This window comes from Malaya genurostris, chromosome 3 (genome assembly GCF_030247185.1).
Source record: "Malaya genurostris strain Urasoe2022 chromosome 3, Malgen_1.1, whole genome shotgun sequence".
Classification (NCBI taxonomy): domain Eukaryota; kingdom Metazoa; phylum Arthropoda; class Insecta; order Diptera; family Culicidae; genus Malaya; species Malaya genurostris.
In genome coordinates, this window is record NC_080572.1 from 136,951,256 (window position 1) to 136,977,495 (window position 26,240).

The window sequence follows — 26,240 nt, forward strand, 5'->3', positions numbered from 1 at the left end:
GGAAACATATTCCGTTTTCAAGGTCAAATGTTACAGATACTGTTAAAAAACTGAAAATTTTAACATAAAACTTCGTATAACTCAAAAAGTAAACATCCGATCTCAAAACCATTCAATAGCGTTTTGGGTGACGGGGAGACCTTTCATTTGCGACTAGTTTGATCAAAATCGGTCCAGCCATCTCTGAGATCTCGACCTCTTAGTTGACAACACTCATACAGACACACACACATACACACACACACAGACATTTGCTCAGTTCGTCGAGCTGAATCGATTGGTATATGACATTCGGCCCTCCGGGCCTCGAAAAATTTTTCGAAAGTTTGAGCGAATTCTATACCTATTTTTTATATATATAAAAAAGGTAAAACCCAATGTTTGAACACAATTTAAAAAATTACAAGGATCAGCCCCATGGGGTTGTTCGAGCCATTGATGTGGAACAAGGCAACCAAAATTTCTAATGATCTACAATCAAACAGTTCAATCAATCGTCACACTTTTGAATTCGCAAATGCATGAGAGTCTGCTTAGATTGAACTTTATTAGGAACCAAAACCGAACACGCGAACCCAGAATATAGACTTTATTTGTCGTGATTTGTATTTGTTTTGTAGCCGACAAAATTAAATCAATTAGCCAAGCTTGTGTTCAAGTTTTGTATGCAAGCAGTTATTTTTATAGCGTTTCTCTACCATTACAACCATTCTGCGATTTCGGTTAAAGCGAGTTTCTTATTATTAATCATGTTCATCTTACATAAATTGGAAATTAATCTTATGCACTTCAAATTTACCCTGGGGTAGTTGTCAATTTCTCAGGCGAAACGACATACATGGAATTTCATCCGAACTTGCATGACACAAGATCAGAGCATACCAATTAAAGCTTCAAATCGTTTCATGGCACTTTTCGTCTTGCTGTCTAGCAACAACCTACCCCTAGCATGCTACTCATTATACTGAAACGTTAGCTATAATTTTGCTTATATTTATAGATTCGCCTGCTTCCAGCAGCTGCGCTTTAGCATCGATTGACAAATCAGATATATCAGAAATCCTTTGATATATCGCTTACTCCTTCAAAACCGTCGACTATGGCAGGGAAATCCAGTATGCCGGAGATTTTTTGCAGACAAAATAGGACACTGCTAGCTATTAATCAACATTTCAATGATACACAATTAAAAATACATGCCTATGAACATTCAAATCAATACGTAGAAATATTTCCAATCAAATGGTGACATAATAATAATAATTTATATAAAATTGACTGAGCTGTAATTGTTCAAAACCTGACCACATTTCTACGTGTATTTTTCTTGAGTTTCTAGTTTGCACGCCTATATAGAAAACAAAAATGTGTTCCACAATTAAATTAAAAAAATATCTCCTCCGCCATTTTTTTTATAAACATGTTCGAAAGTATTTTCTATCAAATGAAAGAAACCGATTTTTTTTTTTCATTTGCTCGAATGTTAGATATAACAGTTTAAAATTGATCTGTTTTTGAACTAGTTTTGCTCATAATTTTGGTTCTGAAAACGCTACCTGAATGCGCTAGTCATGAAAAAATTAGTTTCAACAAACTCTAAAAGATATTCAAAGACACCAAAATCGAGAAGTGAAAATTAAGAAAGCTAGAGTAAAAAATCTGATATATTTAGGAACACCCTAAGTTGCTCTATTAAAATAGCTGTAACACTAAAACCGTTAGAGGTACTACAATAGTGTTTTCGGCAAAGTTGCTTGATATAAGTTTTCCTACAATTTTGCCGAAGGATGCAGTCCTCTATCTCAACACATACGGAAAATAATGGATCACCCTCACCCTAATACCATATGCTTCAAAATATGGCTTATCTTTCACTGATCATTTGTTCTGAGGACATCATAGCTCTAAAGTATAAAGCTAAGCCACAAATGTTTTTGTCCCCTTAAATTGTGGATCCGGACCACTGTGCATTGTCATCAGTCTCAGAGGATTCAGAATCTGTGATCATTATTGCTTCAACAGAATTTTCCCTCACAACTGAATAGTGAAAATTGCATCATTTTCGCAAGTTTTTCAAAATTGTATGTCATCATTATTTTAATACTTACGTAAATCCTTTGCCCCAATTTTATTCGCTTTCTGCTACACGGTGCACACAAAACATCATTTGCCTGCAAATAATCTATTTTCTCAAGAAGGGAAGAAGACATTTGTTCGGATAACACTTCCGATTCCGAGACAACAGGGCATTGAAATATATGAGAAACGCATCATAAAACCACTAGGTGAATTAAAATAGGTTTTTCGGGCGCATACCTCGTAAGATTCGTCTTTACATCAGCACCGTGTTTAACAAAAATCACACACAGGTAACAGAAAATCGTGTCTGTACCGTGATTCTGTTTTCTTTAAAACGGTTGAAAACTCTGCCTTATGTGTTCTCGTTGTGGATTGACTCGCTTGTGTTTTTAAAATCGAGCTTCGGTGTTGGTTTTCGTTTTCTTTACCGCGTACAACCTTTGAGCGGCGGGAAGAGAAATGTTACGAGCGGAACTAGAACGGAACTAACACTAAAAAACCTGCGTTAAATTATACTCGTGAAAAAGTCAAGTATTTCTGTTAACTATCACAACGCTTTAACTCACTATTTCCTATCTCTACTCCTACTTGGTCTAAGGGTGTTTAAATTTGTTTTGATAACACTGCTTTTCCGTGATTTTTTGCTAAAGTCTGACGTTTTGATATGACCCAGGCCAGCTTCGGCAAACATCCTAATAGTTTTGGTACTAAATGTTACCTTTATAGTGTATGTGAAGGTTCATCCGACCTCTCTCATTTTTTTCGTGTAGCCTATACGTCATAAATCGTACGATACGAACTTTGGCTACAGAACAAACTTGTTCCGGCATGCAACGAAACTTTACTTGACTCTACAGTCGGTGTGTATATCCGCCGTATTGTTTGATAAACTTGGCGCAAGCTCAAGAGTGTTTTGCTAACTTCGAAATGCTTCAGCACCGTTCTGTTTCTATGAAAATGTTATAACGTGGTGGCTGATTCAATAGCTGCCTTCTGAATGATGCTTCTATAGCTTAATGTCTTGAATAATTAGTAATCCTAATATTCAATTTAATTTGGAGTCATTGCATGCCAACCTTACTTGCTGAGCTTGATGATAGCTTGAAGAACTATCATCGAGTTAATTGCGAGGGCTTTAACAAAAGGGTCTGTTGCTGGGTCACAATTTTCTGTCTTTATAATTACTATTAGTAAAATTGTTCACAAATAATTTTGCTTTCTTGACTTCCTGTTTCTTATTTTACTATACCCGGTAGAAGGTACCCAGGTTGGCTAATCTTTATTGTTCTGAAATATTTTGCCTTTTAGTCCATGCTTAAAGTATTGATATATCCTTTCATGTTTGTTATTCACCCCGATTCTGCAATCCGACGGATTTGTGATACGAACGAATCTACACTTTCGTTCGAGTTCGAATTTTGCATTCTTCATTCCGTTCGACTTGTATGATTTGATCGACTCTCGTTCGGGAACACTTAAAATTTCGAACACTAACCATCAACAGAGATGCCAGGTCATTTTTTCAAAAATCTGTGATCGAACCCAAAACCTGTCTGTGAAAATCTGTGATCGTTTTCCGCTCAAATAGCAGTTTAAAATCAAATTTAGTGAGCAAAAAAAAAAAAAGGTCTCATCACCCGTTTTCCGTACCATTCCATTTCAGGTGATCGAATTCTATTTAGTGAGCAAAAAAAATAAAAAAGGTCTCACTACCGACACGCTCTGTACTTTACTGTACTTGATTTCCAAAATCTGTGACAATCTGTGATTTATTCAAGAATCTGTGAAAATCTGTGATCATTTTCAGAAATCTGTGAAAATCTGTGTCAGTTTTAAAATCTGTGCACAAAACTCAAAATCTGTGATACACAGATTAATCTGTGAACCTGATATCCCTGACCATCAAAGCTGTCAACACTACTTACACGTTCTCACTGAAATGAAAATCTTATTTATATTCATTAGATTTGTCATATGAATCATATGCAGAATATAATTCATAGACATTATATGGAAACTTATAATCTTTATATAATGTGTACGTCAAATCTAAATGGACGTTATCATAATGAAAGTTAAAAAAATATCCCATATAATTTATATGGAAATCCGATGAAAGTCGTGAATAGTGGTGTCCTCGATAGTCATCAACTGCTCCAGACCATTTTTTTCAGGAAGTTTCGCATCTCAATGTAATTTTAAATTGCTGACAAGACAGCTCATCCAACTTCGTTCAAGGATATGCGTTAACGGACCATGAAATATATATCCGGTACATTTCATTACTCTATCTGTCTAGTAAGATTCATTGTTTTATTTTCAGTCTCGGGATCTCAATTCTCTTTCGCAAATATCATGAGGTGCTCCCTTACCGAATGGAATACTAGTATAGCTTGAATCCTCAAAGAAAAGTAGTAGTTGGCAATTATCTGCTATTCGTATGACCTATATTGAAAGTTATATATATATATATATATATATATATATATATATATATATATATATATATATATATATATATATATATATATATATATATATATATATATATATATATATATATATATATATAAATATATATATATATATATATATATATATATATATATATATATATATATATATATATATATATATATATATAAATAAATTTTATAAAACTAGTCATATGGTATATATGAACCTATATAAATCAATTCGAAGTGAATATAATATGCTCTTCATAAATTGTTCCAATGTATGTTGTGCGGATATCTAGTAATGGTTATAAGACGCGCCAATAAATTTGACTCAGACTGGAAATTTCATTCGTTATATAGAAATCCTGTAAAAATAACGTTAAGAAGAGTTTTATGTTTCATAAGATTATCTCATATATTTGACATGATGTTGAACACATCTTGTAACTATGATTGGAAATGCTAATAGTGCAAAATCATTAGAATATCATATAATGTGAAAAAGAAAATTTAGCTCAGTGTATATTATTTATATTATTTATTTCTTGGTAAACGAAACCGTCACACTTGTATAAACAAATTAGAACGATTCTAAGCCGAACAGAAGTAATACGTACGCAAGTAAATCGAGTAATGTTCGAAAATTGAACAACTCGAACGAATGATATTCGAGTTCATACCCAACTCGAACGGAATGCAGAATGGAAATTGTACATTCGATCGAAATATTTCGAATCGATCGACGAACAGAATAGGGGTGATTATTAGTTGTTAGTAACAGAGTTTTTTTTATATGTTATGTTATTTTTAATACCCCATGAATCTGCATATATTTTGTATATATAACATTTCAATATTTATGTAATTCGTGTATAATATTTCAATTTTTTGTTGTATTCGTATTTCATTGTGTTATCGCAAATTTTACATGATCATATTGTCGTGTCTATATTTTGTTGGCATCTCAATCTGAGTGTGTTAACTGAATTTCAGAAATCTTCAATCCATTCATATAGTACGCATTTTCTAGTGATTCTGGGGTCGCGATCTCCTTGTACACACACTTAATCAATCATAAATACTTGTATTACATAAATCATAAATCATTGCATAAATACTTGTATTGGATAGGAATTGTTTGCTGGTGAACGTTGAATTGATAGTGGTCACTCGGTCCATTAGTATCATTCTCACAATATTTGTGTTAAATTCCAATCCTATTGCTTTTTGTTGAGTATTTTTTTTTCATTTTATTACTATCATGTCTTCTATGTTTAAAATCCCGTTTGCAGGACTTTTAACTTGAAGTTTGTGAAAATCGGTCCAACCACCAACGAGAAAATCCAGTGCACATTTTTGTTACATCAACATATACACACACAAACATTTTGGGTATTCGACGAATTGAGTCGAATGGTATATGACATTGAGTCAAATAGTATATGACACTCGGCTCTCCGGGCCTCGTTTCAAGGGTCAGTTTTCACAGTGATTGCATAGCTGTTGTATATGAAAGGTAAAAAACTGCAATGGATTCGTTCATTTGAAAAGACACCGAAACAACGACAGTCTGCCGATTTCGGTTCCGAAAGCAGTTATTCAAGATGTCCAATATGAAATTTGCAGCGATTACTCGTAAAATGTTAATTAGACAGGCACCATTGCACCAAAATTTCGCTTAGCTATTTTTTTTGGATATGTTATGTTATGTTATGTTAAAAAGACTGTATTTAATAAAAATGAAAATATGTAAATATGTAGCGCCCTGTACCCACAAACAATGAAAACCGAAAAAAACTTTACAAAAATTCAACTTTTTCATATTTTTATATTTTTTCTGTAAAATATTAGCATTTTTACAGGAAAATATCCAAAAGATAAAAAATCGACCAAGTCGTTAATAAGTTATATTATATAAATATATATATATATATATATATATATATATATATATATATATATATATATATATATATATATATATATATATATATATATATATATATATATATATATATATATATATATATATATATATATATATATATATATATATATATATATATATATATATATATATATATATATATATATATATATATATATATATATATATATATATATATATATATATATATATATATATATATATATATATATATATATATTTATTTATTTATACGTACGTATCTTAAGCTTCTCTGCTGCACTGTGCAATTTTGTAACAAGACGAGCTGCTACGTTTCTTATATCTGCATTTTCATCTCTTAAAAGAGTTAGTAGAGCTCTGCTGAAGTTTAAGTAAAATACTACTGAGCTAGTTTTGATAAAATGACTCGATACTACGTTTAATATTTCTATTGTTGTTAGTCTGCAATATACCATTACATATAATCATTTTATGTTATGCTAATACATGCAACATACCTAACTCTGTAGCATTGCCCCGCGGAGGCCATTATTGGTAATATTTCAACTTCAACCGCACTTGCTGAACGTTTAATTTCTGCGCTAAAAACGCATTTTATGCATTTGTATATACTGGCTCTTAGTTCATCGGGATAGGATACGGCAGCTTCGAATAATGTTTTAAGCATCTCTTTACTAGTATGACTCGTCATCAGTACCTGTACACCTGCAGCACTATAGCTTAATATCGTGTACGCTTTCACAGTACAACTGTGTTGAACATTTTGTTCAATTATTGTTTTTAAAAAGTTATGAATTTTTGATGATTTTAAAAATTCATTACACAATGTCTTACTTTTTAGGTGTTTAGAGACATTCAAGTGACGAATGTAAAACAATTCCATTTTGTCTATGCCGAACTGCTCTGAGTTAATAGAAATTTCGTCGTAATCGAGTATCAACATTATTATATTCAATGCCGAGTCTATGTAATCATAACTATACTTTGCGGGGTCAATTTCACATAGAAAACATTTGCTAGGTGATTTTTCATCTTCATTATACATATACATAACCATCTTGATTAGCACTATTTTACGCTGAATCTGTTCACATCCGTAATACGATTTTTGGTTTGTTAAATTGAACAAATAATCAACTATATTACCAAGGTCGTCCAGGTACTGATCGTCCTCAGTAAACATAATATTTTGACATCTGTAATAAGATACGTTAACTCTGTAATTTAACTAACAATGATATTAGATCTTTACCTTGCTAAAATTTCGATTAGAATATCTATTATGGATCCATAAAGCACAAAGTTCGGTTTAACTTCGAATAGATAATTGGAAATAGCTGTATAAAGATCTAACCAGTTGTTTAGCAGATTACTCGACTCCTGGGACACTCCAGGACTTCTAGTTTTCACTAAATATAATATTTGCAACAACGCGCCGTGCAAAGAGTTCGGATTAATTTCTTTATTGTTCGATCGATTTAAGCTTTCAAGAAGAAGAAAGATTCGATCAAATATCAAATCAGGTGAAACAATTAATGCAATAAATTTAGCCGCTAAATACCGCGTTTGCAGCTCTGCACAACCTGAACAAATAGACACTATTGGCACAAATCTAGAGAGCTGAATAACAAAATAAAAAAAGGAAATTTGTAAGAACCATCAAAACTAACAATTGAACAGTACCTTTAAATTCGACTCACTTCCTTCTAGTGCGGAAGGGTATAATCTACTAAGCAGCAATAGTAAGGGATGTAACTTTTTACATCTTGTACCGTTTTTTACAACTTTACTGGCCTTTTTTAGTTCTAGAATAAAATAGTCATACAACAGTGGGTACCTGCGGAAATCAGGAATCAGTACTTTCTATTTCAGCCGACTTAAATTCTACTTACCTTAGAAAGAATATCCGTCCCGTCATTTTATTTTTGATGTTAAGACGTTCAGAATCTTTAGTTCGCTGTACACCGAAAACACGAATCATTAAGGCAGAGAAGAGTAGGGTGGATGAATTTCGCTCCTAAAACAGCGGAGGAGTAAGGTTAAGTAGATAGTCAAACTGATGTGTGTGAGTGTGTAAGCATGTGTGTTAGTGTGTGTGTGTTCATGGATTTGTAAATATTCTTCTTGCTTTCCTTTACAGATATTGTTTATTGTTCTTACTTTTATAATTCATCAGACAGTATATGTCTGAAAAACTACAGTTTACATTACATTTGGTATATACACAGATATGGATAATTTTCGCAATTCACCACGGAAATTTGTCGTGAATACGACTTACTTTACTCTGGGGCGCCTTTCCAAAATTTACCCTGTACAAGGATGGGAAGGACTCAATTGTGAAAATCTCTTGTTGTACTTAACCCAACACGATAATTTTGTCTAAAAAAAATCGAAAATATGATCAGGAATTTGTCATTAAATTTTCAACAGTGTGAAATAACCATAAATAACTCAAAAACAAAATTTTTGGAAACAATAAGGAAAAATCATCACGCTTACTTGCCCTTTTCGCACCCGGACGATGGTTTTGAGGTAGTCAGGTACATATCAGTCCATACATACATATTGAACGAGTATAAAAGATAAACTTTGATCGAAATCGTTTATTTCTTCTAGTGCGTTAGACGAAACTGGATGTCGTGATGAAATTCTTCGACCAACATTAGTATCAACAGATTATACATTTCAAAAACCAATTACGGCTCGGCAAAGCAAAATTTCAAAATTCTTAGTTGTGATAAATTTGATTTAGAAAACTTTGCTTTTGGTTTTTCGAAAATCGGTCTAGTTTTTGAACAATTGATCAAAAACGCGATTCGCGCATTCCGCTACATTTGACCTTAAGTGCCCATCTAGAATAATTTGATTAGCTTTGTGCACTTTTCGCAGTGCAAAATTCGCAACATGCCAGAAATCTATCCTGTTCAGCATTTGGATAGTTTCTTTCACTGAAATATGCAAATTCGAAATGAAATAATCGACATCAAAATTCTGTATGTTGCTATGTTTTTTACTCACATTTGTTCTGCGTTATTTAATTTGGTGGTAGAAAATATCTGTCGCCAATAAGTCAATATTTAGTATAAATGCATCCTTACAATTCTAAGCAATATAAGTTTCAAAATTCACACAATCAACTAATACGAACGATTATCACGTCCTCCAGTTATGTCTGTGACATTACTTATACACCTTTTTTCATGCTCAAATAACATCCATTCCATTCACTTTTCCATTTCATACACTGTATATCCGTGTCCTTCGGATAGTTGTGAAATTAGCACAAGTGGACTGTATTTTGTTTAAAAGAATTTTATTTACTTGCATGAAAAAAGACGCGTGTAAACGCGGTACTGTACGCAAAATAACTAAGTAATATTCTTTACACTCTAACAACTGGTATCAATAAAAGTGAGAGCTTACTTGCACTGATTTAAAAAGCATTTTACATTTGCACGTAACATACTCCCCGGCGGTGGGGTAGACTAACGAGAAACGCCTCAACTCTGCTCATCCTTCACATTCGTTAACTGGAAGTACTGCTATCTGCGTAGTTGGTCAACGATAAATCCCATTACTCAAACGCACTTCAACTACTCTCGTAATGCCGTACCAGGAAAAGTTTCAACGATCCGTCCCATTCGCCATGTTTGGGAAGGCATGTTATCTTCCTTCAAGATGACTAATAATCCCTTTCGCAGCAGTGTAGGATTCTTGTACCACTTGCTTCGCCTTTTAAGGTTAGACAAATAATCATTTGACCATCGCGACAGAAACATTGCTTCCGCTTTTGCACCAGTTGGTACCGTGAGAGGCTCGATTCCTTCAAATCTTCGTAGATCGGTTCTGCTACGGCAGTTAGTTCGCGCCCAATAATAAAATGACCTGGACTTAAGGCCTCATAATCGACAGGATCATCGGTTAATTGAACAAGCGACCTTGAGTTCAATATGGCCTCCACTTGTATTAGCAACGTATTCATTTCCTCATAACTTAGATAGCTTTCGTTCAGTACCTTGTACAGATGAGTTCTCATACACTTCACGTTGGCATCCCATAAACCACCTTGATGAGAGGCCCTTGAAAGATTAAATTTCTAAGAGATTCCTGGTTGTTGGCAAAACTTGTCGGTGAGTTCAAGGACTTGAGATTTCAAAAGCTCTGCTAGTTCTGTTAATTGTCGATTGGCTCCACGGAAATTGGTGTCGTTATCCGAAAAAATTTTAGTCGGATTTCCACGTCGCCCTGCAAATCGATGAAGAGCCGCAAGAAAGCCATCTACACTGAGTGGGGTCACCAACTCCAGATGCACGGCCTTAGTAACCATACACACAAACAGACTGACATAGGATTTCAATTTCGTTCTAGAACATTCAACCTTCAAGATGAACGGCCCTGCGTAATCAACGCCCGTTCTCGCGAAAGGTTCTGCTGCCGTCACGCGGAAACTTGGTAGATCTCCCATATACTGTACATCTCGAGGTCTTGCAAGTAATGCACTTCCGGAGTACACGATGAATCGTCCTCTTGGCGTGGATTGGCCAAAATCGCTGCTTCACTACCGCTAAGAATCCGTCCAAACCTACATGTAGATGCTCTCGGTGTAATGTTTCAACAAGGATATTCGTGAAATGGTGGTTTGCTGGCAGTATCATCGGATGTTTCTGATCCTGATCCTGACAAGTTAAAATGTTTGATTCGACCACCAACTCTCAGAAGTCTTTCGTCATCATCGTAAATTGGATTCAAATTTCTCAGCATCTTGCTCACTGGTTGCTGTTTTTGTAAGCGGCTAATATCTTCGTAGAATTCGTGCCAGTGCACAACATACACCATGGCATACAAGGCGTCACGATGTTCGACGCAGGTCAGCCAACCGTCACGTTGAGATTGATTGCGTTGCCGGGCTCGGCAATTGTACAGAAATCTAATTATGTAACCAAAAATACGCTGCAGCTTTCGAAAGCTACTAACGGCAATGATAGTATCGTAGACACTGTTTTCCAGGACAGTAACAGACATCACTTGTTCCGGAACACATTCGTCGGATTCGTTCGGATCCACAACGTCAGCCTTGATTTCGTACTTGTTTGAGTGTAGATAAGCGGGTCCAGTCCACCAAAGTTCACAATTCATCAGCTCATTCGGAAAGACACCTTTGACACTAAATCAGCTGGATTCAAGTGTCGTACCTTATTCACGCGATTTCTTACGAACACTGTAGTTTTAGAGTTCATTCTTTTCATCCAACACAACAATCGGTGGAATCGGTCCAGAGCACTACCCTTGAAGGGTTAGTTTCTAGGACTTCGCGCACTTTATTAATCTGTTCCGCTAAAAGTGAGGCTGCACACAGTTCGAGTCTCGGAACCGTCATTTCTACAGCATCAGCTCCTGGTTCCACGACACGCTGCTGTTCCTTTATTGGTGACACCTTCGATTTGGCGCACATCAGCCGCACCGAAACTCCTCCGTCGCCCGTCACACTTCGCAAATAGATACAGCAGCCATAGGCTACCGTCAATGTGTTGTCAGATAATGGAATCATCACGACATATCGTCCCTCCGGAGTTCGATAATGCGTCCTTGTGAAGTGGACGTTACAATCGTCGCTGTGTTCATCAGGCAGACTGTCTTGTTGATTATCAATCGTCCAGAATTTCCTCAGCAGCTCGCTCAATCTTTCGTTAGTTGCCTCCGATTAAGCAGCTTGACACACTTTTACCGTATTAATAGCTGTTGCACAACCAACGGGTCCTCTTACCAGTCATCCCAAGTAACTTTCCTGTAGAACTGGCAAATCCGAATACATTCGACATTTACCTGATTGAATCAGATGAAAAAATATTTCTGCACCGATTAGCATGTCAATGCGACTCGGTTCGTAAAACTGTGGATCAGCCAGAGCGAACGGTTTTGGAATCGGCCAATTCGAAGAATCAATTTTAATCGCTGGAAGAATTCCAGTCATTCGCGGCACAACAAGATAATCTAGAATAAAATTGTAATCGGACGTTTTGGAAGCCACCTTAGCCTTTATCTTGAACTTGACCATCGTTTTCATTCCATTCACTCCAACAACTGGAACGTTTGCATTCTCTTTTCGCAGATTAAGTAAGTTCGCCATACGTTCTGTCACGAAGCTGCCGTTGCCAAGAGGATCTGTTTCTTGGACAAATTGGATTCACAGGGTATCTCACATTTCGCTACAGTCAACTGCTGATTACTGGATTCACTATCCGGTTGTTTAGATTCCACCAATGATTGAGTATTGGAAAGCTTTTTGTCTTCGCAATGCATCAACGAATGATGCCTTTTCGTGCACAATTGACAGGTTTGTTTCCCTTTACGCGATCCAGTACGATGTCCTTTCCTTAGGCACGAAAAGCATAATTCAGATTGTTTCGCCTTTTCGTATCATGCATCTACCGTCAGCTTCTTAAATACTTCACAGGATTTAACCGAATGCTTTCCTGAACAAATTGGGCATCCATCGTTAACCTTTTGAATGGTCGCAGTGTGCGCTTTGCTTACAGCAACAGTTCCGATGGGTTTAGAACCAGAACCCTTTGCCTTTCATTGTAGCAACTCCTTGCTTGCAGCGTTCCAAAACGTGACAGTGATTCCGCAAAAAAGCAATTCTTTCTTTATATTTCAGGAGCGTTCCGTGTTTTATCGACAATTCCCAGGATTTTCGCGTTGTGGGATCAAGCTTCAACGTCAATAGCACAATGATACTGGAAAACAATACCCTTTTCACTTTACTGGAACGCAGGATCATAGAAATACTCTTCTGGAGACTTTTCTTAAGACACTTTTCACAAAAAAGTTCTTATCACGACTAATATGTCTTTCGCTCGAGAGTCACGCGTGCCCTCAATCAATCTCCAGCCAATTCAAGTCCGATCAATCGCATTCCGTGCGATCGGAACACGTCAATTTTTTTATCGATTCGCGCACGAAAAAGAAATTAAACAATTCACTAATCCGTAATCCGGTACGCAAAGGACCAAATGTCCTTCGGATAGTTGTGAAACTAGCACAAGTGGACTGTATTTTGTTTAAAAGAGTTTTATTTACTTGCATGAAAAAAAGACGCGTGTAAACGCGATACTGAGTTAACTGAGTTCAATATTCTTTACACTCTAACAAATGGTATCAATAAAAGTGAGAGCTTACTTGCACTGATTTAAAACGCATTTTACATTTGCACGTGACAATCCGCATATCGAATATTTCATCAACACAAAAACACAAACACACAAAAAATAAATTAGCAGTTTATTGAAATTCGATGCTAGCTAGGTAGATGTAGAATCCCAAATAAACGTTTCAATATTTTTTTCTTTAAGTCACCTTCTCCCCGAGGACATAAATGCATCTGATGAAATTAAACCTCACACTAAAAATTTTCCTGATGGGCTTGGATGATTGAAAAAGTATGTCCGGACAATCTTAGGGTTCATTCAGTAAAAACCATTCAAGCGAAGAGGATGTGTTTCGATTTTACTGCTCGCGAGTTAACGGCTGCAGGTAGTTAAAACTGCTGGTGCTAATAGCCAAGGCAATATTCGGGGCGTTTCCCGATTGGAAAGCTAGCAACGAAGGCCATCCCGTTCATACGCACAGAGGTCTAGAGACACAGAGGTACGAACGCATAAAAGTGACGAGTCACAGAGGTGCCATCGCACAAAGGTGCGAAGACGAAGGGGTACAAAGTCACAGAGGTGCTAAAGCAACCCAGTGCTGATCTACCAGGTACCAGAATTTGTACGCTGCTTAGGATCAAAAGAGACGACATATATCGTGAGGTGCTACACTACCACCAAGAGCAATAGCACTGTACCTGGGATCAGGTACAGGCAGCACAAAAAGTTCAGTGGTGACCAAAACGACGGCAGGGCAACTGAGATAGCAGAAGATGATACCAAAAGACTGCCAATTGGAAATCGTTGTATGAGCTTCACGTCGTTCTTCACGATAGAGGAACAGAGACAACAGTAACAAGGTAGATTTAATTTAATTTAATTTTTTTATCTCTCTCATAACTGAAATTTTACTATACATAAGTTTTCATTTTGATACTATTAATTTACAAAAAAAACTGTTTTAATCCACCTAGTGGTGTAATGATGCCTTTCTCATATCAATCATACTATCATATATAATACTCTGGTATTCTTTAAAATATTTTTATTCGATTCTTGAAGGAATAACCAAAATCGGTTTGTTTGGCTGTCTACTGATAAAAACTATTAATTGGAGAAGATTTGAGATCGATTTAGAATTTTTTTACGGGTTTTCGCCTTTTCAGTGATGGTATTAAATTTTTAACACACTTTACCCTATATTACCGGATCCGGAAGTCGAATTCGGATGAAATTCAGGAATTCCGTTTAGGACCACAGGACCTTCAGAACAAATTGGCTCAAATGGCACGTTCCCCTTGATATGAATGGAGATTTGTGCCTTAATTTTTACAATTTTTTGCACATTTTACCCCTTAATTCCGGAACCGGAAGTCGGATCCAGATAATATTGAGGAATTTTGTTTGGGACCTTTCATTTGAATCTAAGTTTGTGAAAATCGGCTCAGCCATCTCCGAGAAATTTAGTGCGGAAAAACGTTACATACACATACGCACACACACAGATATTTTGCGTACTTGACGAACTGAGTCGAATGGTATATGACACTCGGCCCTCCGGGCCTTGGTTCAAAAGTCGGTTTTTACAGTGATTGCATAACCTTTCTATATGAGAAAGGCAAAACAGTTAATGTAATGGTTGATCTCATGGAAGATCATCCGAATCCGATTCCGGATACTAGTAAAATCTTAAATACTCCAAGGGCTAAATATTATCCAGAGGGTACCACTGGGCCATGAATAGTCAATTTTCGAAAAAATGAAAAGGTATTAAATTTGATGCAAATTACAAAGAAGTTGACATCACATTTTCAAAAGTTGAAGAGCTTGAGCTTGAGCGAGTTGATTCATTGCATTGACATATTCTAAAAAGTTGTTATAAAATCATTATAAATCACCAAATAAAGGTTAAAACGTTCACGCGCGTCTTGATTCTGTATTATTTCCGCTTTATCATTTTAATTATTTATTAAAATTTTTAATTGGCTACCGAGAAAAAAATTATATTATTGTTTTAAATATTGATATCAAGTGTTTTTGCCTTTTTCATATAGAAAGGTTATGCAATCACTGTGAAAACCGACTTTTGAACCGAGGCCCATTCCACTCAGTTCGCCGAGTACGCAAAATGTCTCTGTGTGTATGTGTGTATGTAACGTTTTTTTGCACTAACTTTTTTTCGGAGATGGCTGAACCGATTTTCACAAACTTAGATTCAAATGAAAGGTCTTGTAGTCCCATACAAAATTCCTGAATATTATTTGGATCCGGAATTATTTGGTAAAATGTGAAAAAAAATTGTGAAAATAAGTACACTAACTTTTCTCAGAGATGGCTGAACCGATTTTCACAAACTTAGATTCAAATGAAAGGTCTTGAGGTCCCATAAAAAATTCCTGAATATTATTTGGATCCGACTTCCGGTCCTGGAGTTATGGGGTAAAATGTGCAAAAAAGGCGGGTGGGTAATGTCAGAGACATAACTGGATGTCGTGAATACGAAAACAACAGACATGTTCCTTAACACTCCCGAATATCAATTGTATGAATTATTCAAGCATTCCCCTTTTTCACATTTTTCGCAAAAACAAAGAAAGCTTCACTTGATTTCGATTACTGTGAATTTCACACAGCGAAAAGTGCACAAATCTAAGCAAACTGTTCTAGATTTGCAGTAAACTGAGGATATTTCCCTACGATTTGCGACCAACAAATCCTCATAGTTCTTTAGAAAACTTTTAGAGCCATTAGAACGACTGATATTGTGTAATGCTCTCCACCGTTGTTTTTTTCCCAATGTAAATGACTGGCAGCTGTGACGTAATCGCTCTTGTCGAAAGCGAAACTAGCTGTGCAGACGACAAAAAACACATTTGCTCGCAGTGGCGATAGAATCCAAACTGATTCAATTTTTGTTAAGAGATTTTTTTTATGTGATTTCGTTTGTAGCTTTTTCACTAATGGGCGGTCCTAACGGCTATAAAAATAGCCGCATACAGAATTTTATTGTCGATTATTTCATTTCGGATTTGCATAATTTATTGAAAGAAACTATCAATATGCTGTAGGGATTCGTTTCTAGCATTCACAAGGACCAAATTGAGGAACTCATTGCGATATTCACCACTTTTCGGAACATTTTTCCCGAACGATTTGTTGTACAGCAGCAGATATTTTGTTCTCTTCCTTAGAACGCGTTCTGATTGGCTGGTGTTGACATGGATCAAATGAGACAGGTTTTTCAATAGTGTACTATTGAAATACTTCAATGCTTTTGCTATACACGTTTAAATTGAAAAATTTCGATTCTATTGGTAGTTAGATTATATAAATCCTTTCACAGATCACTGAGCTATGAGTTTTAAAAATACGAGAAAGGCAAACGCGCCTTATGAATTATCCTCTTTGATACTCGTTTATACCAAACATTTCAGAAAAGTTTAATTTTGAAGTATTTGAGACTATGTCACAAAACTGAAAATTTTATCATAAAATTGTGATCATATTTCCGATGGCATGTCGCAAGAATTATGTTGATTCATTAGATACAACAATAGATATTCACGATCAAAAACTTATCACTTTCTCAGAGGGTAAATTTTGAAAAGGCACCCCATAGTAAAGTAGGTCGTATTCACGACAAAAAAGAATATGTGTATTAACTTTTCTCATAGATGGCGCGACCGATTTTCACAAACTTAGGTTCAAATGAAAGGTCCTGTGCTCCCATACGTAATTCCTGAATTTCGGATCCGGAAACATAGGGTAAAGTGAGTTAAAAATTGTATACCATCAATGAAAATGGGAAAAAACCTTAAAAAAAATTCTAAATCGACCTCAAATCTTTTTCAATTGATAGTTTTTATCAGTAGACGGTCAAACACATTGATTTCGTTTATTCTTTTAAGAATCGAAGAAAATTATTTTGAAGAATACCACAGTATTATATATGATAGTATGATTGATATGAGAAAGGCAGCATTACACCACTAGGTGAATTAAAACAGGTTTTTTATTATGTGTTCAATATACCGATATATGTCATCTCTGTTATTAACTTTGTAATATCAACGGATTTGCGCAATAGTTGATTTTAATCATTCAATTTATAATCCTGAAAGACAATCAATAACATGGAAGAAGAAAACATTCCAAATAAAACTTTTCTCCGAAGCTAGACGGAAATTGATATGTTGAATTAAGAGATAATTTAGTAAAATAGAGTAATCAGAAGTGAAAGATTGAAAATATCTAATAACTGAAAAGAAAAAGAAACTCCTGCAATTGTCGCCTTTTACGACATGGAAGCAGGAACCCAGTGGATCTATTCTTGGTCCATTTTTTCCGCCGGATTCAACACGGCATCTAGGCTGGTACAGTCCGGAGAGAGTTAATAGGTACTATCAATTTCCTAGCGGACCCCAGCCCCTCACATTTGTCAAAAGTTGAAGAAATCTCTAAAGTTAATAGAGATAAAATTCGAGTTGTTGTTAACGACTTGAAACAGGCAAACGATATTGTAACCTGTAAATTATTTGTTGTTGAATATAAAGTTTACATTCCATCGAAGGAGGTGAAAATTGACGGTGTTGTGACTGAAGCAAGTCTGACAGCCGATGATTTACTTAAAATGGAGTTGGTTTTTAAAAACTCCATGCTTGAGGAAGTTAAGATACTCGAGTTCAAGCAATTTGGTACCGCATGTTATAAACTGCACAAACTGTAAAAAATTCGGACAAACAGCTCTTATTGTAGGGCCGCATAAGGATAATCTTTGCGATAAAGATACGCAAAATACCTGAGTTCAATATTCTTTACACTCTAACAAATGGTATCAATAAAAGTGAGAGCTTACTTGCACTGATTTAAAACGCATTTTACATTTGCACGTGACAATCCGCATATCGAATATTTCATCAACACAAAAACAAAGCACACAAAAAATAAATTAGCAGTTTATTGAAATTCGATGCTAGCTAGGTAGATGTAGAATCCCAAATAAACTTTTCAATATTTTTTTCTTTAAGTCACGTTCTCCCCGATGACATGAATGCATCTGATGAAATTAAACCTCGCACTAAAAATTTTCCTGATGGGCTTGGATGATTGAAAAAGTATGTCCGGACAATCTTAGGGTTCATTCAGTAAAAACCATTCAAGCGAAGAGGATGTGTTTCGATTATACTGCTCGTGAGTTAACTGCTGCAGGTAGTTAAAACTGCTGGTGCTAATAGCCAAGGCAATATTAGGGGCGTTTCCCGATTAGAAAGCTAGCAACGAAGGCCACCCCGTTCATACGCACAGAGGTGTAGAGACACAGAGGTACGAACGCATAGAAGTGACGAGTCACAGAGGTGCCATCGCACAAAGGTGCGAAGACGAAGGGGTACAAAGTCACAGAGGTGCTAAAGCAACCCAGTGCTGATCTACCAGGTACCAGAATTTGTACGCTGCGTAGGATCGAAAGAGACGACATATATCGCGAGGTGCTACACTCACCACCAAGAGCAATAGCACTGTATCAGGCAGCACATCAAGTTCAGTTTTGACCACAACGAGGACAGGGCAACTGAGATAGCAGAAGATGATACCAAAAGACTGCCAATTGGAAATCGTTGGATGAGCTTCACGTCGTTCTTCACGATAGAGGAACAGAGACAACAGCAACAAGGTAGATTTAATTTAATTTAATTTTTTTATTTCTCTTATAACTGAAATTTTACTATACATAAGTTTTCATTTTGATACTTTTAATTTACAAAAAAAAACTGTTTTAATCCACCTAGTGGTGTAATGATGCCTTTCTCATATCAATCATACTATCATATATAATACTGTGGTATTCTTTAAAATATTTTTATTCGATTCTTGAAGGAATAACCAAAATCGGTTTGTTTGGTCGTCTACTGATAAAAACTATCAATTGGAGAAGATTTGAGATCGATTTAGAATTTTTTTACGGGTTTTCGCCTTTTCAGTGATGGTATTAAATTTTTAACACACTTTACCCTATATTACCGGATCCGGAAGTCGAATTCGGATGAAATTCTGGAATTCCGTATAGAACCACAGGACCTTTTATTTGAATCTAAGTTTGTGAAAATTGGTCGCGCCATAAATGAGAAAAGCTAGAAAACATATTTTCATTTTTTTTGCACATTTTACCCCATAACTCCGGAACCGGAAGTCAGATCAAAATGAAATTCATTTGAATCTAAGTTTGTGAAAATCGGTACAACAATCTCCGAAAAAAGCTGGTGCACTTATTTTTACAATTTTTTGCATGTTTTGTCGTGAATACGACTTACTTTACTATGGGGTGCCTTTTCAAAATTTACCTTCGGAGAGAGTGATAAGTTTTTGATCGTGAATATCTCTTGATTTATCTTACGAATCAACATAATTTTTGCTACATGCCATCGGAAATATGATCACAATTTCAAGATAAAATATTCAGTTGTGTGACATAATCTCAAATAATTCAAAATAAACTTTTCTGAAATGTTTGGTATAAACGAGTATCAAAGAGGATAATTCATAAGGCGCGTTTGCCTTTCTCGTATTTTGAAAGCTCATAGTTCAGTGATCTGTAGAAGGATTTATATAATCTAACTACCAATAGAATCGAAATTTTTCAACTTAAGCGTGTATGGAAAAAGCATTGATGTATTTCAATAGTACACTATTGAAAAACCTGTCTCATTCGGCCCATGTCAACACCAGCCAATCAAAACGCGTTCTGAGGAAGAGAACAAAATATCTGCTGCTGTACAACAAATCGTTCGAGAAAATGTTCCGAACAGTGTTTAATATCATAGTGAGTTCCACAATTTGGTCCTTCTGAAAGGCAGGCATAAATCCCGTACAGCATCCGGATAGTTTCTTTCAATGAAATGCAAATCCGAAATTAAAATTCTGTATGCGGCTATTTTTATAACCGTTAGGACCGCCCATTAGTGAAAAAGCTACACACGAAATCAGGTAAAAACAAACCTCTCAACAAAAATTGGATTAGTTTGGATTCTAAGGCCACTGCGAGCAGATGTATTTTGTGTCGTTTGCAAAGCTAGTTTCGCTTCCGACAAGAGCGATTACGTCCCAACTGCCAGTCATTTACATTGGTGAAAAAGCAACGGTGGAGAGCATTACACAAAATCAATCAATCTAATGGCTCTAAAAGTTTTCTAAAGAACTATTAGGATTTGTTGTTCGCAAATCGAAAGGAAATATCCTCAGTTTAGTGCAAATCTAGAACTGTTTTATTTGATTTTTGCATTTTTTGCTGTGTGAAATTCACAGTAATCGATATCAAGTGAAGTCTTCTTTGTTTTTGCGAAAAATGTGGAAAAGGGGAATGCTTGCATAATTCATACAATTGATCAACTAATTGATATTCGGAAGTGTTAAGGAACATGTCAGTTGTTTTCGTATTCACGACATCCAGTTATGTCTCTGACATTACCCACCCGCATTTTACCTCATAATTCCGGAAGAGCAAGTCTGATCCCGATAATATTGAGGAATTTTGTATGGGACCACAAGACCTTTCATTTGAATCTAAGTTTGTGCAAATCGGTTCAGCCATTTCCGAGAAAAGTTAGTGCGGAAAAACGTTACATACACACATACGCACACACACACACACACACATATATTTTGCGTACTTGACGAACTGCGTCGAATGGTATATGACACTCGGCCCTCCGGGCCTTGGTTCGAAAATTCGAAATTGCACAGCTCTTTATAAATTATGTGATAGAAAATAAACGAGTGAATAGGATTTAGAAATTATGGGGTAAAATTTGCAAAATATTGTGAAAATAAGTACATTAACTTTTCTCAAAGATGGCTGAACCGATTTTCACAAACTTAAATTCAAATGAAAGGTGTTGAGGTCTCATAAAAAATTCCTGAATATTATTTGGATCCGACTTCCGGTTCGGGAGTTATGGGGTAAAATGTGAAAAAAAAAGAAAATATCTGTTCTAACTTTTCTCATAGATGGCGCAACTAATTTTCACAAACTTAGGTTCAAATGAAAGGTCCTGTGCTCCCATACGTAATTCCTGAATTTCATGCGGATCCGACTTCCGGATCCGGAAACATAGGGTAAAGTGGGTTAAAAATGGGTTAAAAATGGTATACCATCACTGAAAATGAAGAAAAACCTTAAAAAAAATTCTAAATCGACCTCAAATCTTTTCCAATTAATAGTTTTTATCAGTAGACGGTCGAACAAACCGATTTTGTTTATTCTTTTAAGAATCGAAGAAAATTATTTTGAAGAATACCACAGTATTATATATGATAATATGATTGATATGAGAAAGGCATCATTACACCACTAGGTGGATTAAAACAGTTTTTTTGTAAATTAATAGTATCAAAAATGTACGGAAGAAGAAGAAAACGCACTCGCCTAGCACACAGCGTGCTTTGTTCAATTTCGTATAGCGTGCAGGGTTGCCACATTTAAATCTATATTAACTTGACATAACTGTTTACAAATTGCAATGCTGATGGTTTTATACCAAAGAAAGTTTCGATTTTATTCAAGTTTAAGAAAAAAAATCACGAAAGAATCTTCTAGTGATGTTTTTGAAAACATAAATAATATGAGAAAGGCATCATTAAACTAATAGGTGGATAGAAAAAAGGTTTTTTTTTATATTTTCGGTTTATTTTAACGATATTAAACTGATTAGGAACTGTAAGAAAAAAATATAAAAAATTATACTACCATAGTACTGAAGGAAGAGCAAGGATTTGAAAACAACGTGTGAAAAAGTAAGACAAGGGTTATTTAGGCAAGCTTTTAAACTTTTACATTCTACCAAAGAAGTCCAACTTAGGCATCTGAGCGTTGCAAATCATCCGAGTCTCTGATGTGTCTGATATGTCAGTGTAGTTTTGAGATCAGTTCAGAAAATTGTTTACGTTTTTTGCCTTTTTCATATAGAAGGTTATGCAATCACTTGAAAAATCGACTAGTGAAAATTGATGTGTCATATACCATTCGACTCAGTTCATCGAACTGAGCAATGTCTGTGTGTGTGTCAAATAATCTCATTAGGTTTTCTTGGATGGCTGAACCGATTTTGACAAACTTAGATTCAAATGAGTTTCATCCGGATCCGACTTCCGGTTCCGGAGTTATAGGATAAAGTGTTTTCAATATTGTACAACGTCACTTGAACCGGCGAAACCAAAATCGTGAAAAAATTCTAAACTGGACTCAAAACCGTCATTCCCAATCTTAGGGTCAAAAAAAAGTTCTTATGGTTCGTCCCAAAATTACTGCATATTTTTTTATACAACGAACATTTTAATAGTCGTTTAGAGTACGATAGCAAAATCGTATAAAACCTTCAAAATTTGAATAAAAACTAGTAGAGTTTGTACGTCATGTTGGTTGGTGGCCGTACCGGTTCTCAGGTTCCGGTGCTGGAAGTACATATAATAGTGAACCCAGTTTGTTTTCTAATGGATGGCCTAACCGATCACAGAACTGTTTCATTCTTCATGTTATACTAGTTAATGCACAATCAATCCCTTGGTTGCTTTCAAAAATCGAAGAGAAACAATTTGAATAGAATACCACAGTATTATATATGAGAAAGGCATCACCTCTAGGTGGATTAACAGGTTTTGTTTTGCCGGTTTAAGTGACGGTGTACAATATTTAACACACTTTATCCTATAACTATCCTGATGAAATTTAGGAATTCCGTATGGGACCGTGAGACCTGTCATTTGAATGTAAATTTGTGGAAATCGATCAAACATCGCTGAGAAAAGTGAGTGAGATCCATTTTGAAATATATAATCACTATTTCCTGTGCTTCCGGAGACGGGGAAGCAGGATAGCCGGAATCGGTTTGTTTAGTTACCTACTGATAATGGGTATCGATTTGTGTAGTTTTGAGACCATTTTAGAATTTTTTTACGGTTTTTGTTTCGCCGGTTTAAGTGACGGTGTACAATATTTAATACGGAGTTAAAAACTCCGGAAGCGGAAGTCGGATCCGGATGAAATTCAGAAATTACGTATGGGACCGGTAAACCTTTCATTTGAATCTAAGTTTGTCAAAATCGGTCAAACCATCGCAAGTGAGTGAGATCCATTTTGTCTTCCTCTATAGAAAGGTATTAGAATTGCTGGAAACCCCGACTTTTGAACGGAGCCTATATATATTGTATATATATATTGTCGGGCCATTGATCAATTTCAAAGTTCAAATGGCTGTGAATTTTGGTTCCGGAGATATGATGGTATAAGTGACTTTAAACTGTAAGAAGCGGATTTTCGGAAATGTTGGATCAATTATATACACCCTGTTATGATTTGTTAACGTTTGTAAGTTATTAAATTTCTGTTTATCTTTTTTTTTGGTTTCAATTTATTTATTCTTTCTTTTCTTTGACGTACTCATATATATATATATATATATATATATATATATATATATATATATATATATATATATATATACTATATATATATATATATATATATATATATATATATATATATATATATATGTATAAATAAAACGATAATATTTTAAAACATTCTTGGTAGCCGGCTACCCAGAGCAATAAACACATGATAACATTATTAAAACATTTACTAACAAAGTATCCTCTCCTGTGATGGATGTGGGAATGCAGAGGATTCCTCGGTTCTTAGTAGCAACATGCATCGAACTAACAATCCTTTCCCTCCCAAGTAGATCTGCATTCGGATGTAGCCGGCGTCGGTATTGATCAGCATGCATGGTTCAATACAGTTTGCACAGTGTGAAACAATGTGTTATTCCCAAACATGTTACTTCAAAAAATCATTTTGCAATCTCAATTGGTCCAGATCAATAACGGAGTAGCAACACACGGGTGGTCTCTAATGCTAATGCTAATATATATATTTATATACATATATATATATATATATATATATATATATATATATATATATATATATATATATATATATATATATATATATATATATATATATATATATATAGGATATATATATTATATAATATATATATATATATATATATATATATATATATATATATATATATATATATAATATATATATATATATATATATATATATATATATATATATACATATATATATATATATATATATATATATATATATATATATATATATATATATATATATATATATATATATATATATATATATCTATATCTATATATATATAAAAATGCAGAGATCATTCTTTGTAATCGCATCACGTAAGAACGGATGGACGGATTGAGATGCTTTTTTTTTTGTTTGATCAGTTTTTACCCCCACCGGGTTCGTACATCAAAAAAATTAGGAAAACTTACCGGAAAAGTGGGAAAAAACCAATAAAGTTATTTTGTATGGACAATGGAATTTTCCACTGAAAAAGTCGCCAATGATTGCTAGATCATCGATAGGTGTTTGGCGCGCAAGAAGATGCTCAGTATTCGCCGTTGAAGAAAAGAATACTAGATCGTTGGAAAATTGTTTGGCGCGCAACGAGTAGTTTTGGGTGGAGATTTTACATGCACGTGATTCGTTATTTTGAAACACGTACTGAATAGGGCATCACAATCATTACTTGCCAAAATGACTGGTGGAACGCATTTGACTGTTCTTGCTATATCGTAAGCAGGAGCAAAAGTTCTGACATCGTTTACCATCGTGAAATAATGAGATCAAATAAAGAGATTTTTCTAGCATTTTGCATGCTGAAGTTCCTTCAGCCGCTTCGAGTAAATTTTTAAGGGTAATCCATACAGGATGCTTAGGCTGCTTATGACATCATGACATTTGTAAGCTGCTTAACCAAATCATTTAATTTTTCGAACTTTGTATTACTTGACCAATTACCAAATGCAAATCGTGAATACCATATCTGGAGGAGAAATCGTGGCATTCAAAAACCATTACTACTACTGTTTTATGCATTGGCTCTAACGATAAGAAGAATGCTGGTATAATCACTCTTCATATTCACTCCGCTAGAACAGAAAAATTGCACATTTTTTCATATAATTTTTTCTGATATTGACTCACAAGAGCGAACTCAACGCCATTCGTTAATTGTAGATCGAGTACTAAGTAAAATAATGAGGTGCCTCAACTAATAAGACGACTATTGATACAATTAATATACGAAGTTAATGGGTGCAATATTTAATAAAATGATTTGAGCTTTCGAATGTTCAATAATTTCTTATTTCATCGCTAAATTGTCAATCGGAAATTGATTCTGTGATTGTCATGCTACGAACATTCATCAAACAAGATTAAGGAATATCATCAGACTAGCGGTGTTGCAGCTTATGGACAACCGCTCAAAACAGGGCTACAATTAAGCCTTACAATGACAAACAACAAGTCATTTTTGGAAATTTGCGGAATCAATTTCAAGTATCAAGTATTCAAGTCATCTCTGCTCCACCGTTCATCTCATATGTCGAATCAATTAGTTTAAGGTTCTACAAACAAACTCAGGGAAACACCCATTGTTGAAAAACGCAATGGCAGTTTTATCCACTATTGCTTGATGAATCGAAGAAAACATCAGTTTATTCAGAAAAAATGTACCA

The 26,240-nt window shown here is 35.1% G+C and overlaps 2 protein-coding genes across 4 annotated transcripts in view; both read right to left on the reverse strand.

Annotated features, from left to right (window-relative positions):
* Positions 1-26,240, reverse strand: part of LOC131439201 (uncharacterized) — a 600,687-nt gene that overhangs the window by 509,949 nt on the left and 64,498 nt on the right. The window lies entirely within an intron of this gene.
* The window catches only part of LOC131439199 (thyroid adenoma-associated protein homolog), a 120,661-nt gene that overhangs the window by 30,926 nt on the left and 63,495 nt on the right, over positions 1-26,240 (reverse strand). For all 3 annotated transcript variants that reach the window (XM_058609941.1, XM_058609940.1, XM_058609942.1), the window contains 5 exons: positions 8,361-8,485; positions 8,152-8,305; positions 7,721-8,088; positions 6,966-7,664; positions 6,725-6,909 (listed from right to left, as the gene is read on the reverse strand). In XM_058609941.1, the coding sequence (XP_058465924.1) occupies positions 6,725-6,909; positions 6,966-7,664; positions 7,721-8,088; positions 8,152-8,305; positions 8,361-8,485 (1,531 nt within the window). The remainder of the gene's footprint in view (positions 1-6,724; positions 6,910-6,965; positions 7,665-7,720; positions 8,089-8,151; positions 8,306-8,360; positions 8,486-26,240) is intronic.